The sequence below is a fragment of the Mustela lutreola genome, chromosome 8 (genome assembly GCF_030435805.1).
Source record: "Mustela lutreola isolate mMusLut2 chromosome 8, mMusLut2.pri, whole genome shotgun sequence".
Classification (NCBI taxonomy): Eukaryota; Metazoa; Chordata; class Mammalia; order Carnivora; family Mustelidae; genus Mustela; species Mustela lutreola.
This window is the reverse complement of record NC_081297.1, coordinates 101,926,892-101,947,747: the sequence shown is the minus strand read 5'-3', so window position 1 is coordinate 101,947,747 and position 20,856 is coordinate 101,926,892. Positions and strand designations below refer to the sequence as shown.

The following is a 20,856-nucleotide window of genomic DNA, read 5'->3' as shown; positions in this document are numbered from 1 at the left end:
AATAAGAAAAGTAATGTCCCTATCTCCAAATATTTACCACTGGTTGATAAGGTTAAGAAATTCACAAAGCTATTTTAGAAATGAAATGAAGACAGACACCACTCTGCACAATTTCTTTTTAAAAACTCTTAAATTCTATATTAGTATTTACAGGACAGAAGACTGCACCTAAGGACATATTTTTAGGTACTTAGTTTATAGGATATTGTTAGAAAAGAGCATTTTAAATGGAAAGATCAGGGACCAGAATGAATGGAATTCATATTAAAAAAACAAGGAGTGGGAAGCAACAGCAAAAATGAATTACTGGGTCTTCATGAAGATAAAAAGGTTTTGTACAACAAAGGAAGCAGTCGACAAAACCAAAAGACAACTCAAGGAATGGGAGAAGGTAAAAGAACTTAACATACTCAACACCCCAAAAGCCAAATAATTCTGTCAAGAACTGGGCAAAAGACATGAACAGACATTTCTGCAAAGAAGACCTACAAATGCCCAACAGACACATGAAAAAATGCTCAACATCACTTGACATCAGGGAAATACAAATCAAAACCACAATCAGATGCCATATCACACCAGTCAGAATGGCTAAAATTAACAAGTCAGGAAACAACAAATGTTGGCAAGGATGTGGAGAAAGGGGAACCCTCCTACACTGTTGGTGGGAATGCAAGCTGGTACAGCCACTATGGAAAACAGTATGGGGGTTCTTCAAGAAGTTAAAAATAGAGCTACACTACAATCCCATAATTGAACTACTAGGTATTTACCCAAAGGATACAAACATTGATATCCAAAGGGAGACCGGCACCCCAATATTTATAGCAGCAATGTCCACAACAGCCAAACTATATAAAGAGCCCAAATGTCCACCAACAGATGACTGGATAAAGATGTGTGTGTGTGTGCACGCACACACACGAATATTACTCAGCCATCAAAAAGCATGAAATGGCACCATTTACACTAATGTGAATGGAAACAGAGGGTATCATGGTAAGTGAAATAAGTCAATCAGAAACAATTATCATGGTTTTACTCATATGTGGAACTTAAGAAACAAAACAGAGGATCATAGGGGAAGGGAGGCAAAAATTAAATAAGACAAAATCAGAGAGGGAGACAAACCATAAGAGACTCTTAACTATAAGAAACAAACAGCGTTGCTAGAGGGGAAGTGGGTGGGGGAATGTTAATGAGCACTGGGTGTTATATGCAACTGATGAATTACTGAACTCTATATCTCAAACTAATGATACACTGTATGTTAACTGAATTTAAATAAAATAAGTCTAAAAAATGAGGATGAAAAGAACTGTCTGACACAAAAGGCATATAAAGGACAATAGGAAAGGTAGGCCCCTGGGACATTATGGAGAACCTTTAAAGTTAGGATGGCAAATTTAAATGTGATGTGGTAAAACTGGGAGCCAATGCATTTTGTCAAGCATAAGTGACATGATAAAAATAGTTTAACTGGATAAATGTCAGATCAATATTTATCAAATACAGATGTTCAATAAACTAACTGCTTGACTGGAGAAGCCATAGGGAGTGCAATTTGGGAAATTAAGAGAAGAAAGAAAAATAAAAAGGTTGGAGAAATCCAAGAACAATTCAATCCAAAATACAGCAGTGACAAAAGACATGGCATATGTGTAAAAACCTAACATGAAACAATGAAGAAATTGGAGTGAAAATAAAGGGGATTCTAAAAATGAATGTGAAGAGTTCTAGCTTCTGGTAATGGCAAAACAGCTCTGTTGGACCAACCCTTCTGCAGATAAAGACTGTAAACTCTCTAAAACTGTATTTTAGAAAAACAACAATTTGAATGCCAAATAATGATGTTAACTATAAAAAGAAAAAGGTCTACCTAGAATTCCAAATCCAGTGAAATTATCCCTAGAAAATGAAAATAAAGGGCACCTGGGTGGCTCAGTTGGTTAAACAACTGCCTTTGGCTCATGTCGTGATCCTGGAGTCCCGGGAACGAGTCCTGCATCAGGCTCCCTGCTCAGCAAGGAGTTTACTCCCCCCTCTGACTCTCCCCCTTCTCATGCGCTCTCTCTCTCTCTCTCTCTCTCAAACAAATGAATAAAATCTTAAAAAAAAAAAATAAAGACAATTCATGATAAAAACTGAAACTGTATCACTACTAAATCTATACTGCAAGAATTGCCAAAGAAAGTTCTTTCAGCTAAAGAAAAAGTAAACTAGATGGTTATTCGGATTTACAAAGATCACCAGAAACATAAATATGTGTACATAAAAGGCTTTATTTAAGAGACTACAAGGAGTGCCTGGCTGATTCAATGGCAGGGCATGCGACTCTTGATCTCACGGTTGTTAAGTTTAAGCCCCACACTGGATTTAGAGATTACTAATAAGTAAATAAGTACATTTAAAAAAATAAAAGACTATATGGGGCGCCTGGGTGGCTCAGTGGGTTAGGCCACTGCCTTCGGCTCAGGTCATGATCTCAGGGTCCTAGGATCGAGTCCTGCATCGGGTTCTCTGCTCAGCAGGGAGCCTGCTTCCCTCTCTCTCTCTGCCTGCCTCTCTGCCTACTTGTGATTTCTCTCTGTCAAATAAATAAATAAAATCTTTAAAATAAATAAATAAATAAATATACACACAAATATACAAAAAAAAAAAAATGGTGCAAGGTTTATATAACTTGTATCAAGTGGTACAGTATTAGCCTTCAGTAATTTTAAGATGCAATTTATAATCCCGCCTAGAATGACAATTCAAAAAAGACTAGGAGATAGTATCTAAAAAGTCAACAGAGGATATCAAAATTAAATATAAACAGATGCACAACCTTTTGGTTTCAGGAACCCTTTTAACACTTTAAAAATCAATGAAGACCCCAAAAACTTTTCTTTGTGGGTTCTGTCACTACTTACCATATTAAAAATTAAAAGTGACAAAAATAAACCTATCACATGTTAACATAAACATTTTTTTAAAAATTAACCTTGTGAGAAAATTAAAAATTTTTTAAAAAATTAACCTAAGTGAGAAAAATAGCACCAATATCTATATGTTTGCACTTCAAAAAAAAAAAACTAGATTCTCATATTTGACTTTGTATTCGATCTGTTGTGATGATCACATCATGCGGCCTCTGGAAAATTTCACTGTGCACTTAGAAGAAAACGAGAGTCAAAGGGAAAATAATTATTCACATGATAAACTTTGACACTTTCAGGGTCACATGATGTTCCAGGGTCCCCCGAATCAAACTTTGAGAACTGTTGCTACAAGAGTTGATTAACCCAAAAGAAGGCAGGTGGGGGTGGGGAACACATCAAGAGCAACAGAAGCAAAATGAAAATAAGAATGACACACCTAAATCCAACCGTGCCAAATATTTGTAATAAATGCCAATGAACTATATAAGCACTCTTATTAAAGGGCAAAAATTATGAGACTGAATCAAAGCAAGAATTAACTATTCACTGTCTCTAAGAAACATCATTTAAAAATAAACACACAGACTAAACTGAAAAATTAAAAAATGTACACTATGCGAACACTAATCTTAAAAAAGTTGGGGTGACTTTTCCATATTAACAAAGAAGAAAATACATTTGAAGATAAGGTATATTTAAAGAGAAACATTTTATACTCCTAAAAAGGTCAAACATCAGGAAGACATAAATGTGTATGCATTTAGTCATTAGGTTTTAAAATACATGGAACAAAATCTGACATCATCAAAGAGAAAAACAGATAATTTGACAATCATAGTTGGAAAACTTAAACACTCCACTCTTCTGGGTATTTAATGCCAAAAACAAAAAAATCACGAAGAATATAAAATCTAAACTTTATCAACTACCTTGACTTGACATTTCTAAAATATTACGCCCCTCTACCACAGAATATACTTTCTTCCAAGTATACATGGGGCATTCATTCACCAAGATGTATCACAATGCTAAACCATAAAAAAAATCCAAGTAGACAAAACAAACCAAAACAAACATCCTGAAATTTTAAAGAATATGGTTCTCTGAACAAAATGGAATTAGATTAGACAGCAATAAAAAAAAAACATCTAGATAACTTCCAAATATTTGAAAATTACTTCTAAATAACCCAAGGATCAAAGGAAAATCACAACAGAATTAGAACTATTTCAATCCAGGGGCACCTGGCTGGCTCACTCAGTGGGTGGAGCATGCAAATCCTGATATTGGGGTTCTAAATTCAAGCCCACACTGGGTGTAGAGATTACCTGAATGATACCAGCAGAATTTGTAGAATGTAGCTCAAGAAGCAGTTAGAAAAAAATACATATCTTTAATTGTTTAAGAATTAGAAAGGAAGAAAGTGAGCATTACAATAAAAGAGAAATCAATGAAATAAGGCAACAAACAACAGAGAAAAAACAGTTCTTTGATAAACTGGTAAATCCCTAATTAGATGACTTGAGGGGAAAAGGAAAGAAAACAGAAATTACCAAAATCAGGACTGAAAGAGGGGGATATTCACTGATGACCCCTATTTAGGTAGAAAATCCCAAGGAATCTACAAAAACTACTGTGACTAAGAAGTAAGTATGAGATACTACGGTTCACTGTTAAAAGACAATATTGTTAAGATGTTCTCTTCAAAAATCTCTATAGCTTCAACACAATCCCAATCAAAATTTGAGCAAGATTAAAAAAAAAAATGAAATTGACAAACCGATTCTGAAATTTACAATGGAAATTAAAAAAACAAAAAACCCTAAAAAAACAAAATTCTCTTGGGAAAGGAAGAAGGAAGCTAGAGAACTTACAACACCTTACAACAGACTTGTATACATCTATACCAGGGGTTTTCAACAAAGGGCAATTATTAACCTCCAGTAGATAGCTGGCAATGTCTGGAAACATTCTGGGTTGACACTCCCAGGGAAAGAAGGAATGCTTCTAGCAAATAGTAGCTAAAGGCAAGATCCTACTAAATATCCTACAATACACAAAATACACAGGTAAGCTCCTCACAAGGAATTATCACCCCAAAAAGTCAACAGTGGCAAGGTTGTCTAATACACTACACTAATATAACAGTTTTGTACTGGTATAATAATACACAAAACACCAATGAAACACAAGAGAGTGAAGAAATAAATCCACACTTTCAGGCTACTGATCTCTGGTATCAGTGCAATTCAATGGGAAAAGCAGTGCTTCAACAATGAGATGTCCCCATGAAAAAACTGAACTCAATTCCTATTTCACAAAAATTAATTCAAGACAGATCACAAGACTAAAAGTAAAAGCTGAAACTGTACAGCTTTTAGAAAAAAAAAAAAAAAGGGAGGAAATTGTTCCAATGTAAGATAAACAAAGGCTTCTTAGGACATGAAAGCAATTACCATAAAAGAAAAGCTGAAATTAATTTATAAGATAATCAAATGAAACTAAATTTAAAACTAAATTTAAAAACTTAAGCTCATCAAATTGGGAGAAAATATTTATAAAATGTATGTATCAAAGAGCCTATCTGGACTGTATGAAGAACTCCTACAATTTGATAATAAGAAAACCACCTCTGGGGCGCCTGGTGGCTCAATGGGTTAAAGTCTCTGCCTTCAACTTGGATCATGATCCCGGGGTCCAACTTTCTATCACATACTTTCTATTTTACTCCACTTGTCCATTAATGCCTCACTACTGCACTGCTTTGATTAGAGAAACATAATAGCCTATTTTCATACCTAGTAGGGCTAAGCAACAACTCCTAATTCCGCAACTGTTACACTTCTTCAATTTTCTTGACTATCTTGAGCAAACAAACACCTGCCCTTCTCCCTCCCACCAAAATGTACCTTAAAATCAACTTGTCTAGCTTGTGAAATAATTTTTTACAATTAAGTTAGCATTGAATTTGCTTGAAGAGAGTCAATAACTTTGTTGATTTATCCAATCTAAGGACATGGAATGTATTTCCATTTGTTCCAAGTACATTTTTTTAGGGGTCAAGAATATTTTAAAGTTCTTCTTAAGTTTTGAAAAAGATAAAATTGTAACCTTACCTACACTATTCAATACCCTCACTCAAGGTCACCATTGTAACATTTCTTGTTACATTTAATTCCTAGGCATTGCTGTAACAGATGGACACTTGATTCCATGAGATCTTCCAATTGGTTATTGTTTATATGAGAACTACACATTTTTCTTCATTACCTTCCCTGACTTCCCATTACTTCACTGACTTCTTACTGTCCACATGAAACTTTTTTCTTGACTTACTTTCATGTACCTTTTCCAATTCTTATGCATATCATTTTATTCTCCCTTGTCCTATAATGGCTAAGACCTTCAAAAAGAAAGTAGTGGAGGGGCGCCTGGGTGGTTCCGTCATTAAGCATCTGCCTTCAGCTCAGGCCATGGTCCCAAGGTCCTGGGATCGAGCCCAGCATTGTTCTCCCCTGCTCGGCAGGAACCCTGCTTCTCCCTCTCCCATTCCCCCTGCTTGTGTTCCCCCTCTCGCTGTCTCAGTCTCTCTAATAAATAAAAAAATAAAATCTTAAAAAAAAAAAAATAAAGAATGTAGTGGAGACAGAAAACCAACTTTGATTTGTTCCTGACATTAGTGTAAAGGTATCTGTTAATTAGTGTAAAGGTATCTGGCTTTTGGGTTAAGGTATGTGTATGTATGTGTGCGCCTGATGTTAAAAAAAATCTTTTCAACTCCGTTATTAAATGTTTCCCTAGAAACAGGTAGTGAATTCTCCCAAGTGAGATAAAGCATTCCGTTCCTGATAAAGTGTTCCCTGATCCGTTCTTCACTCCAGTGACATACTGAATATGATGATGGTCTTTGGAAGGTGTTTCACTCCTAATTACACTAAGTAGCCTAAGTAAGTGCTGTGTTTTGGTGTCTTTGTTTTAATCAAGCATCAATGTTGAATCTTAACAGTGCCTGGACAACTGTTTTTTTCTTCCTCTTATCTACTAACATATTGAAATATATTAACAAAGCACATAATACTGAACCGCCCTCATTCCTGGAATTAATCTCACTTGGTCATGGTGTATCACACTTTCTGTATTGCTGGATTATATCTGAACATTTAAACGGTCTGTAGTTTTCTTTTTCAGTGTTATCCTCAGTCAGAATATGTTATCAGTTTAAATAAAAGTTTGGGAAGTTTTATGTACTGGAATAGTATTAGAACTCTCTGTACTGGAACTATCTGTTCTTTGAGGTTTCAAAGACGTGTGTTAAAGACGTCTGGGCCTGAGTTTCTTTTGGGTGATGAGTTCTTTGACAATTTTCCCTATTTCCTGATAAGGCTAGTTAGTAATTTTATCTATTGTGATTTTCCCTCCTCTAAAAATCAGTTCTTGGGTTTTTATCTCCTCCTATATTACTTTTGTTTTTTACCTTCATTCTTTTTTTTTTCTTGAATATATGCCATTTCTTCCCCCCAATCTGTTACGTTTTAAGAATAAAAGGTCTTCGAAAGACCCAAAAGCTCAGGTTCCTAATGAGAAGATTCCTATGTAAGCGAGTTAAGAGCTATGTATCTCTCAACTCTCAATTTCGGACAAAGACTACCTTATATCAACCACTTTTAAAAGCTGGTATATGTTCATCATATATTTTGAACAATATTTTATTTTATTAAGCACAGGCAACAAAATTTAAAAATGAAAAATAACTAAAGTAAAATTATATTCACTGCATTATTCTCCAACTTACCTTTTTAAGACTTATTTTAAACTTGCAAATGTCCCAAGTTAAAGAAAATTGTACTGCATGTCTAGAAACTCTATGCTGACCAATGATTTCTCACATTTTTATAGCAGGTATATAAAACCTAAGCCTAAAACAAACTTAAAACCTTTGTAATAAAATGCAATGTTGGGTGTCTGGGTGGCTCAGTCAGTTGAGTATCTGCCTTCTGCTCAGGTCAGGATCCCAGAAAACTCTCTGCTCAGTGGGGAATCTGATTCTCCCTCTCCCTCCACCCTTCCCCACTCCTCCTGGTGTGTGTGCATGCACATGCGTGCTCTCTCTCTCATAAATAAAATCTTTAAAAAAAAATTTTTGTAAGTGCAATAAAGGAGTCATAATGAGGCAATGTTTTAATTAAATTGTTGCCTAATTTTATAGGACATACAAAATGATATAAAATTCCAGTGTGTGTTATATGAAACTAAAGGCTATACTTTCTAATAACTTACTATGAATATTGTTAAGGTTTTCTAGTATTTGATACATATAAATGAAATAATCCATTAACATAATTTATTGAGAGCTCAAATTCTGTACCCTATTACTAAAAATAGTCTGTCAATACCATGTCTAATAATATGCTCCTACTGCACTGTACACAAAGACAACTGAATTCCCACCATTTTTAGGAAAAATTCTTTGTAACTGCTGTATCATCAGTCTGAATTTGTGCTAACTATGATCTTAAATGCTGCTGTTCTTTATAAATTCTTATTATTTCTTACTTCCCTTGATCACTGGTTCTTAAATTCTCATACAGAAATGGACAGAGGCAGGTAGGCCTTCTAAACTGGGCTAAAAAAAACCAGGTCAAACAAGTGAGATAATCACTCTGTCTGCAGTTTTCATTATGTATTTCGTATGAATCAAAACACCATAAAAGACTTGAAGAAATGTATGGGACATCTGGGTGGCTCAGATGGTGAAAGCATCTGCCTTTGGCTTAGGTCATGATCCCAGCATCCTGGGAAGTCTTGCATCAGGCTCCTTCCTCAGTGGGGAGCCTGCTTCTCCCTCTCCCTCTACTGTTCCCTTTCTCCCTCTACTATTTCACCTGCTGTGCTCTCTCGCTCCATCAGATAAATAAATAAAATCTTTAAAGAAAAAAAAAGAAACTTTAAGAAGTGCATCATATGTACCATATACAAACATTAAACATTCACCACTCATCCATAAATTGTAAAGAAAATTCCGGAAAGACATAGTACAAGACTAAAATAAGTTAGCAACTATTACATTGAGTCTTTTATGGTAGGGGTAGGAAGCAAGTAAAAAACACTTACCATTTGACAGCTAAATTCTGTACCTCTCCATTTTTATCTTCCAGTAACTTCAAAATCATTTTCACTACTTTCCTTTCACTGTCATCATCCAACTTGATGGAATCTTTCTGCAGTTCTGTCATCAAATCATTTGTAGCCATAAACCTATCAAAAAATTAAATTTGTTGATAATTTAAATTTTTTAAGCACAAAGATCATCTCTTTCAAATCTAATGCTATCATCCTTACCTAACTACCTTAAGTCCTAACAAACTCTTTTAAATAAGGTACCATCACTTTAAATTATCTTCCCCAGTTCAGTTCTATTTTAAGTTACTGATAGGATCTACCATGAGTGCTCTTTCATTTTCATAATTTTCATTTTCATAATTAATTGTATCACTGCTTTTAAGAGGAGAAAAACTCCTCTTTACCTTTTCCTTTGCATGTGATTTGAATTTTATCTAGGAAGTCTTTAACTACAAACATAATACCTTCCTATATAGTATTCTCTATTGGATTGAAGGGCGGGGATCACATATTAAAAAATTACTGGGAAATTTCCAAAATACAAATTCTCACTTCCACTCCAACTCCCATCACAAGGTTTATCAGGTCTATTTTCAAAATGGTGAGGAGGCAATTCTAGAATGTTGTTCCATCTGACATTCAGCCCCCTCCCCTTAAGAATTACTGCCAAAGACAAGTTTCATACTGAATAAATAGCCTAACAAAAAACCCCAGAGTGAACAACTGTCTAATCTCAGCTTTAAATGAAAGGGTTGAATAGGAAACAAAAATAAAGTAAGTAGACTCTCATTTTTTTCTCATAAACCTCACTAGCCGATTCATTGTTTTAAAAGTAATTTCTCAAGAGTAACAGATAATCACACTGAAATAAAGCCCCCCAATCTGTCTGAAGGCCAACTGAATTTTTCCCCTAATTCTGGCTCTTCTCTACCTATTGAAATAACCTAACTGCAGTAACAAATACTTAAATGCCTTTTTCATGTATCTGAACTAGATCAAAGTTTGAGTAAAAGTATACTATTTATAATGTCAAAATCCATGTCTTCAATTAAATCAATCAATTAAAAATCACTAACTATTGGAACTGAAATGATAAACAGCTATGCAGATAGTCTGGCAATACAGGCAATAAACTATGTGGTAAGGATTGGCAAAACAATTTATTAACTTAGCAATTCACTATTTGTTATTTAAAGAGTTAGTATGTTCATTTAAGGTTAATTTAAAGAAGTTTTAAACTACAATGCAGGCACAATTCCTACCAAGTTTTGTGAAACAGCTTAAAAAGTCTGTGTTCAAATTGGGATTATACAAGGTAAAGTAAGCATGTACTTTTTTTAAAATGAACACAGTTGTAATTGATAGCCCCTCCCCATTTTATATGACAAATGAAATTAAAACCACATAATATTCTAGAAAAAACACAAAAAACTGAGTAATAGCATACTAATGCAGGAATTCTACATACAAAGCATTAAAAATAGCCATTTTACTTCCATAAAATCATGAAATAAAACCAGAGTAGTTAGGACCTCTAAACACCCCTGAAATGCTCATCATCTGGTTGAAGAGAACATGGCCATTAATTTAGGTAAAAAGGCAAAGAATCCCAATGCAAAAAGTTGTTTTAAGGTTCTGAAGGGAGTCTACTGGTAAACAGATTCTTTCCTTTATTTGCCACTTACTTATTCATTGCCTATTATGCTACAAAGGCTGGACTATGAGTGAGCAAAGGATAGATATAAAGTAAATAAACCGTGGCTGCTGACCTCAGAGAAGTCTACTGATTTTCAAAAATCTAGGATTAATACAAAACCACAGGATATCACCTCACACCAGTCAGATTGGCTAGTATCAAAAATACAAGAAATAACAAGCACTGGCAAGGATGCGGACAAAGGGGAAACCCTGTTCTCTGTGGGTAGGATGCAAAATGGTGCAGCCACTGTGGAAAATGGCATGGATGTTCCTCAAAAAATTAAAAATAGGAATACCATACGATGTAGTAATTCCACTGCTAAGTATCTACCAAAACCAAAACACTAATTTAAAAAGATACATGCACCCCTATGTTTACAACAGCCAATATATGGAAGCAACCCAAGTGTCCTCTAACAGATAAATGGATTAAAGAACAATGGAATATTTTATGAAATAGCCACCAAAACAAGATGAAATATTGCCACTCTCAATAACATGTATGTATGGGCCTAGAGGGTATTCAAGGGGATTAAGAGGCACAAACTTCCAGCTATAAAATAAATGGCAGGGATGAAAAGTAAAGCACAGGAATATAGCCACTAATACTGTAATAATTTTGTATGGGGACTATACTTAGCTTGGTGAGGACTGTGTAATGTAGAGAATTAGAACTGTCAAATTACTTTGTGGTACACCTGAAACTAATAGAACATTGTATATCAACTATACTTCCATGTTTTTAATTTAACAAATTGGATGACTAACAGTTAAACATTTTTGAAAGTTGAAATGAATCCCAGTAATGTCAGCAATAGGAAGTTATACTAAGAGTTAATTTTTAACGGTGACCCCCAACCAGAAAGTTCTAAGAATTTCTTCCTTCTTTAATTTGATATAAAAATTTGCATTATAAATCATCCTGTTAAGAAGTTGTTTAACCAGGGGCGCCTGAAGCCGCTGCCTTCAGCTCAGGTCATGATCTCAGAGTCCTGGGATCGAGTCCCGCATCGGGCTCTCTGCTCAGCAGAGAGCCTGCTTCCCTCTCTCTCTCTCTGCCTGCCTCTCCATCTACTTGTGATTTCTCTCTGTCAAATAAATAAATAAAATCTTAAAAAAAAAAAAAAAAGAAGTTGTTTAACCAGATAAAAAGCTGTTCATGGCAGATTCAAAAGCCAATTTGTAAAATGTCTCTTAAGCATGTAATAATGGTCTAGGCATGGTGTAAGACCTAAGATGATAAGGCAGACGCAGCCCCTTCCTCCTCATCTTTTCTCTAGGCATGGTGTAAGACCTAAGATGATAAGGCAGACCCAGCCCCTTCCTCCTCATCTTTTCCCTTACTGTGGCAGACAGGCAGGTACATGGACAAATCTCAACCTTACAGATTTTTAAAAATACTCAAGGACATTTGACACTGATCACACCAAAGAACTGACAGTTAGTCTGGATTTCAAAAGATTAACAGGGGTGTGCCTGGGGAAAGCTGGTTTGGAATTTTAAATTTTTATTGTCTGTGTTGGGGTGGGGGTGGTGGCAGCAGCAACAGTACTGAGGGACTAACACTTTCGAGTGAAAGGCTAAGAAGCAAGTGTGGCTGCGACAGAGGCAGGTACAAAGAAATCTAACAAGAAGATGGAAATGGAGGCTGACGTCAAGATAAGAAAGATCTGATATACTCACTGACTATGTAATGAGAACCTATTATCTATGTATCAGGTACTATGCTCAACCCTGTATGAACAAGAGATGGCAAAAGCAAACAGTTCCTATTGTCTTGGAGCTTACAATACAATCACAGAGACATACTGGTTTTAAAAACTACATATATGGGTTAATGATATATGTAATTATGAACAGAGACAAATGCTAGGAAGGGAAGGAAAGGAATAGGGCACAAAGAATACTCAAAGGTTTAATAAAGTAACCTGATGTAGGTTGCACTAAGTGTCGTGCATCAGGAAAGACTGAACTCTGAAGCATAGGCAGGAATTTGCGGGAAGGGGGGGGACGACAGACATGTAAGCAGGGGCCAAGAGACTGAAGAGAGCTGGGGGTCTTATTAGGATTTGTTTTATTCTAAGAGCTATGGGAGGCTACTGAAAGGCATCTAGGTCAGAGATGGGCAGGATACTGAAATGATCAAATGTGTATTTCAGAAACATTACTCCAGCTACACGATCCTCAGAATGTAGAAGGAACCAATCCTCATTTACTCAAAATGAATGGAGAAAGTTAAGAGAATTACTGTAGCAGTCTAAGTGAGAAATGATGGCAGCTACAATTAGGATTATGACAATCTATGGAGGGAGAAATATGGACATACAATCAATTCTTACATTACTAGCAGAGTAAATGCCTTCTTGTTTCAGCTCATATACCATAAAAAGTACCCTCTACCTAGTGCCACATCTTTCGCCTTTGTGCTTTTTTGTTGCTGGTTAATTTTGCTGTTTAAAATGAGCCCCAAGCATAGTGTAGTGCTGTCTAGTATTCCTAGGTACAAGAAAGCTGTGTCTTTCAGAAAAAAAAATACATGTATTAGATAAGCTTTTCTCAGGCATGAAGTGACAGCACTACTGGCTGTGAGCACAATGTGAATGAATCAACAACATATATTAAATAAGGTTGTCTTTAAAGAGAAATAAACATAAAACAAGGTTATGAACTGATCAACTGTGACTAGAGGCTCACAGGAACCTACCACTATATTTCCCCTAGAAGTAATGGCTCAGTATCACTAATTCAATGTTCATGGTAACTTGATAGTACTATCTACAGACAATAATAAGAACCAACTATTTGAGTTTTAAAAGGTTAAAATAAGTCTTTGAAATGGATTAGATATGGGGATGGAATGGGATGAGCTAGAAAATGGACAAATAAGTAGGAGGAAAACCACGGGACTTGGGTGTTATAGTCAGGTATGTATATATCCCTTCCAGAGTCTTACTGTTACCGAGCTGCCATTGTCATATCAGATGGTTCAACCACTCACAAGAGAAAGGATTAATAAAGCTGGCTCAACTACAGACTACACAGAATGGCCATTCCTCTGATCCTATTCAACAAAGTCTCAGCAACAGTGAAGATGCAGACATCATAAATCAATCATGACCTGCAGCCTAACTCCATCGGCTGCTGGTCAAAAGGGAGGACTAAGAAAAGGGAAAAAACAAAAACAAAAACAAAAGAAAGTAGCCCTACAGTCCAGGAACTGATATGAGGCTCATACCTATATCTGAATGTTATTCCAAACAGATCTGATGCTTACAAAGAAAGTGTATTGTTTTCCTAGACATCAACAACCTCACAGAACAGCCATTTCAGACAAGTTCACTTAACACAAAATACCAAACACATCTTCCTCTCTAACTCATTAAGTGACTGCTACTTCTTCACCAATTACAGCTTCTCCTCTGCTTTAGTCTTGCCCTCCTCATATTAAGATATCAAACGATGGAATTGTCCCAACATTCCAACAATCCAGTTTAGAACTCTACTTCCTTAGAACCTTCCCAAAATTACCCAAATGAATGGGGCCTTACACTCTTTAACTGAGACTGCCCATAGTGTGTGTTCTCTCTCCCTCTATGGTAATAAACCCGATCTGTGACAAGGATGCCTATTTTAGAGAATTTCAAGAAGGAAAGAGTGATAAACAATGCTTGTCTATCAAATAGGTACGCAAAGAAAATATCTATTAAATTATTTACACAGAGCTTGTTAGAAACTTGGGGAAGAGTAATTTCAATGATCTTAGTGGGCAACAGCTAAGAAGTTTAGAGTTTATCTCGTAGTCAACGGGAATTAGTGAGGAGGGCAATCATCAGCTGAGGTATTTAGAAAGAAAATTCTAACGGAAGAGTTACCAAAAGACTGGATTAGAAAGAAGCCTGAGACAGGAAGACTCATTTTGAGAAATACTCATCAGGAAATTAAATGAGAGAGAAAAAGGTAGAAAGGTGACATCGAGATTTTTTCCAACTGGGACATCTGGTACCTGGTAATACAATGGGACAAAATAGGGGAAAAAAAAAAAAAAAAAGGCTTAAGGTGGGAGAGCGGAAAGTTAAAATGCTAACTTTCAAGCTTCTAAGGCAGTCCCAGGTGGGCATAACCTATAGACAATGCCATCTCACGTATTCAATAAATAGTCCAGGAGTACCATCATAAGGAACTATGCTAGGCTCTGCACACACAGTTATGAACAAGATAGTCACAGGATAGAATCTATACACCTGGCTTATTCCACTGGACTGAAAGTTCCTCGAGGGGAGAACTTATTCATCTTTAGTAAATCCAATGCAGAGATGTGCAGAAACAATGGCAGAAATAGATACCTTGTATTGCACAATGAGCAGTCTCACAACCCTTCCCCTCATACATATACAAGAACAATTTCACCCGTTACTAACAGAAATCTATGTGATTAAGAGTCAACTGCACCATCCAGTGAGTTCATGATCTTTCAAGGAACTCATACACACACCACTACTATCTCATTTTTTCTAATTTATTCCCTTGGAGTATTAATTTAGGAGGGTCTTAATATTGTTCATGTAAGTAAAATTTTTAGTCCTCTTCCTTCCAGTTTCCTCAATGAAGTCTATTTTTCAGTGGTGAGCTTTCGTCATTGCTGATAATCCGTGTTAGCAGTACAGCTTTATCAAGAAAAATCACGTAAGTGAAATCCAGTAACTTACCGCCATCACCCTGCAAAGTACCTAAAGGGTGCCCAGAAATCACCTTCTTAAAAACTCTACAAATCAATTTCCTCTGATTAAAACTTACTTTTCTTCAAGTACAGGTAGTACAGAGAACTTCGCTAGTATTTATTGTTACATTATTATAAATACCCATACATTATTTTCAGCTATGTTATAGGATCCTGAAGTCCCTTCCAGCTCTGAAAGTGAGGTCCATATGAGGCCTGAGTTTTTTTTTTTATTAGCATTTACAGTTTCCAAGAAGAAAATACCTGCTAATATCCAAAAGACATACATACATAAATTTGGTAACATAAACCATTATCAAGCTAGGAAATTCTGCAATGTAGTAATTATTTTAAGATTGTATCAAATGATATTTTAAAAAATTGACTGACAGATTTTTACAATGGTTTCTGGAAGAAATTTCTCAAAATCGTTACATGTTTTTCTCTTTAACTCTGTAATTAAAATCCAACTAAAACTATCACCTGAGAACCCACAAATCCAAAACAGTGGAGACTCAGTTTGGTAAAACAAGTTCCCTACCCTTACAACCAGCTCCAGTCAAGATTATCTACTTGTATAGTGACCTTTCACACTTCACACTTGTGCTCATTTTCTCTACCTACAATTTCAAGACCTAACTCACATGATTCCACCAACAGGAATCTCCTTGCTATTATCTTCTCTACCACTTAAGGCTGAGAACTACATATTGCTCTGGGTTATCTTTTTGTAAAAGTGTCTTAAACCATTCAACAAGTATGTAAATATTACTGAGGGCAAGCACTAGATCTTAAAACATTTTGCAGTCCCTCTCAGGGAATTACTTAAAGTGTCTTCTAGCACAAAATACTCCATAAGCCTGAGAGGGAAATGAAATTTAAGTTTAGTCTTAATGTCCCCTAGTCAAAACCCTGGAGAAGTAACATAACATAGTAGCTAAGAGTTCAAGCTCTGGGGGCACCTATATGGCTCAGTGGGTTAAGCCTTCGCCTTTGGCTCAGGTCATGATCTCAGGGCCCTGGGATCCAGCCCCACATATGGCTCCCTGATCAGTGAGGAGCCTGCTTCCCCCTTTTTCTCTCTGCCTGCCTCTGCCTACGATCTCTGTCAAATAAATAAATAAAATCTTAAAAAAAAAAGGAGTTCATGCTCTGGGAGTTGGGGTTGGAGTTGGGGGTGGTCTGGAAACCCCAGATCTAATGTCTAACTCACCCTGGACAAGTATTTAATGAACACCATCACACCTGAGTTTCCTGGACTGGAATAGAGATTGTTAGTATCCACTTTACTAGAGTTATAAGGATAAACAGGATCCAGTATATAAAGCTGACAGTAAGCATTAATGTTAACTACTATGTAGATAAAGATAGAACAGTGATAAATTTTCTTCAGCTCCTTAGTCCTTGGAATACTTAAATTCAATTGGTGGTGAAACATATGAGTAAAACTTAAGTTATCGCAACCCAATTTTCAATATTAATATTCATAAACAGAGCATTCACATGGTTTATGCACATTTAAGTTTTCATTCTGGTATCTACAGAATGACCTACCTACTAGTAGTAAACCTTAAAATACTGCCTTCAAAGAGTACATAATACTAAAACATGAAAGAAAAAGGACATCAGATGTCCCTCACCAATAAATTGAACCCATGATTTAAACCCTACAAAATGATTCTTTTAAAAATGCTAACATCTGAAAAATTTTTAGCCTGTACCCATTTCTTTACTTTCTTCATGTGAATGGACTATTTAGTTATTCAGACACCTAAAATTTCAGGTCTCTAAGGGACCTTTTGTAATCACCCAAGAACAAGTTTCTCAAAGTAAAAATTTAGTCCCAGATTAAGTAGTCTCCCCAAGATCTCATAGACAGTTCCCAAGAAAAAATCCTACTAGGCTAGAACATATGACTAGAGCCCATATTTTGTGACCGGTAGGTCATAGTCTCTTTGGAGTCTAGCATGAGGGGAGTAATTTTTTTTTTCCTTTTAGATATATTACTGTTTTTGTCTCCCCTTAGCATAAGTAGAGTGGTTTGCACTAGATATCCTATAATATTAACTCTGTCCTCAAGATCTTTGTTACTAGCTATTTTAAAACACCTAGCAACTAACTGATATTTACACCAAAATAAACAAATTCCAAATGAGAAAGTAGAAGGGATAATTTTAAAATAGAACACATATATACAAATAAATGCCTATACTAAAATTATACAGAAAAATATTCAAAATACTTGATTTTAAATGCTCACTATTTTAGTTACTCTCTATCTGTAACTTAATATACAGAGTACTTTAGTTTGAAAGACTTGTCTGTAACTGGATGGCTTCAGGATATTTTACAAGTCTTTAAAACATAGTTAATAAACATACCTTAAAAATGCCAAATAGCTGGAAGTCACAGTTCATACAATTAACTTCTTTATCAACTATTAGAAATATATCAATATTACACTTTTATAACAACCTTCCCAGCAATGTTTTGATTTACTCTAGCTGAACTTGGTAGATAATTCTTATCAAGTTCAACACTGACTACAGCTTAACATAAAAGCATTATTTCTTTCATATAATTTATTTAAAAAAGAAAACAAAATCATATATAGATCATCTTTACAAGAAATTAAGTAGCTTGAGTCAAAAATCACATATGCAGTATAAACAGGGCTTAATTTGTTTATTCTAAGCATATTACCCATACACAAGTCTACCCAGTTGAACAAAATCATGCTATTACAGTATTACAGCAAAGTGGTATCTTTAGTATGAAATTGAATACAATCAGAACGATATTTAGTACTTTTACAGAATGAGCCAAATTGACAGAAATGGTGGGGGTGGGGGAGACGGGGAATCACACCACACATTCTACATAGCTGAAAGTTCATATATATGTGTATATATATTCCACTCAAATGTGTATTTAAATTTCAGTGTCTTGCACTGGGAGCAAGCGAAGCTCCAAAATAAATGGCATTCTAATCCTTAAAAAACACACAAACAAAAATAAAAGCAAAACTTTTATTTCCTCCAATAAGCCATGATTTTGATCTACAGAAATCTAAAATACCAAAATAACCAAAGAGAGACATGTCTCTTCCAAAAAGTCACAACACTAAAATTTTTCATATTAGCAAATTGGATTTTAAAATTTTCAAATGCAATAATTAATAACCTCCTAGGTAGCAAAACTTTTTAAAAATCATTTCTGGCTTTGAAGTCACAGAACCAAAACTGTGTTTCACTGACCATGTGAATACACTGACACATCAATTTAGTTGGGAATATGATCATTACAGTTTTCACGCTTCTCCTTTCACAAATAGAAAATCCCTTCCTGGCAGATGTGGTCTGGGCATTTTCAGGTATTCAGATATTAAAGGGTACTGTGCATATATACACAAATAAAACAAAATAGGCTTCAGCTTCAATTTTAATTGAAGACATCTGTTCTTTCCTTTAAAATGCTCACAAAATACAACCACCAAGCCTTAGAGAACAAAACGAATATCAAAGAAATAAAAAAGCTTTTTTAGACTGGGAGCTTATTTATTTTGTGATGGGACAGGAGGTTGGAAAGAAATGTAACCACCACTGTAGCACCAAAAAAAAAAAAAGAGGGGGGGGGAGAGAGGCCAAGATAATCCGTAAAAATATAACAATTGTTCAGTATACATATTACCAAGGTTTGGAACAGTCAGTACTTGTCTCCTAGAACAGAACTGCCATAATAAAGCCTCATATTCACACACACACACACACACACACACACAAACTTCCATCAGGAAGACCCATTTGCTTGCTTTACGTTTAAGGTCCAGGAATTCACCTTTCTGGCCGTAGTTTTGGATATAAGGAAATGAGAATGAAACCCCGAATTTCTGCTTAGTTTTCACCTGACAAGGAAAAATGACAAGAGATGCTGGCGGGAAAACCCTGCGAGTCAAGTTCCCTCATCCTGGCTCCCTCCCCACCCCACCCCCTTCTTCCCACCTTCTCGAAAGGAATTGTCCAAAGAAAAAGTTTAGAACACAATCCGTGGACAGCTCAAATAAAGCAGATCATTCAAGCTGAATGCACCTAGGCCCACTCCCTCTGCGGGAAAAGAGGCGGCCGCTGGGGCCCGGAGAGGGCAGCAAGCCTCAGCCCTAGCCAGGAGGGCGGCCTAGCGTTCAAGGCGGGCTGGCCGGTAGGCCCGGGCCTCCCGGTCTCCGAGCCCAGAGCAACTCCCTTCCCCACAAGGGTGGGTGATTCTGCCCCTTCACACACCTGGGACGCGAAAACCACGTCTCGGGACTGGGGGTGGGGAGCAGAGAATGCAGTGGAGGCGTCTGGGGACGCAGAAGGCGCCTCGGACCCGCAGCGGGCAACGGCCTAGAGGAACGAATGGGGGGGAGGGGGTTGGAAGGTGGGAGAAAAAGGAACCTGCGGGATCAGGGAACGGGGGGGTGGGCCGGAGAGCTCGGGAAAGCGCACACACCGGCCAAGGCCAAAGGGGTGGGGCAAGGCCCGTGTGAGGGCCAGGGCCGCGGAGAGGGGACCCCAAGGTGGGTTTACGGTCGGATTTCGGCCTCACCTGAAGTCCTTGTCGCTGGATGTCATTTTTTCCAGCAAATTGGAAATGTGGTACGAGGCGCTCGCCATGTTGACGGCCTCGATCCCGCCCGCTGGCGTTGCTGGTGCTGCTGCCCGCTGCCGCCGCCGCTGTTGCTGGCGCTCCTCCTCTCGCTCGCGGCGGCTCCCGCTTCCAGGGTCGCAGCGCGACGCCGACGCTGACTAGGGAGGCGCCTGGACGGGCTGCCCCCTCCTCGGAGAGGCGTGGGCCTGTCCTGGAGGAAGCAGAGGCTACGGGGTCGGCCTAACGACGGCGCCGCTCGCCGGGAACCGAGCTCATGGGCAGCGAGGAGTACAGCAGGGCCTCTCCGGGGAGCCAGACACCTCCACTCGGGTCGGTCTCGCTGCCACTCTCACCGCACTCGCTCCCTCGGGCAAGAGGCCAAAACCCGCCTCCTTAGCTCCGGGGGCGGGGGCGACAAACGCGGGACGCCACGGAGAGCCGAGGTCAGGGTTCATGGAGGTCTCCCCACGCACGCGATTGAGACGCTAGTTAAAAGGTAATGCTGTTGGCTGAGGCCTCCGTCAGTCTTCGCGTGAACCGCCTTTCAGGAGGCATGACAACGACCAAAAGGATTTGTTCTCGCGAGACTTGAAAGCGACGGTTAAAGGACGGGGGGGTGGGGGAAACAAGCGTGCTGTAATCTGAGAATAACTTGCTTTTTTTCCCGTATGACAGTCAAGGAAAGGTTTACGATTTTTAAGGGGTAGAGCGCCAGGAGTAATGCTAGTTAAGGGGTAGCGTGGGGACCAACATAAGAATTATCAAAAAGAG

General features: G+C 37.4%; 1 protein-coding gene across 1 annotated transcript in view; it reads right to left on the bottom strand.

The window, feature by feature from the left end:
• Nucleotides 1-20,561, bottom strand: part of CAND1 (cullin associated and neddylation dissociated 1) — a 42,120-nt gene extending 21,559 nt beyond the window's left edge. Inside the window, exons 1-2 of the mRNA XM_059186259.1 lie at nucleotides 20,044-20,561; nucleotides 9,036-9,179 (exon numbers count right to left, since the gene is read on the bottom strand). Coding sequence (XP_059042242.1) covers nucleotides 9,036-9,179; nucleotides 20,044-20,111 — 212 coding nt within the window. The 5' untranslated portion in view covers nucleotides 20,112-20,561. The remainder of the gene's footprint in view (nucleotides 1-9,035; nucleotides 9,180-20,043) is intronic.
• Nucleotides 20,562-20,856: the final 295 nt, after the last annotated feature.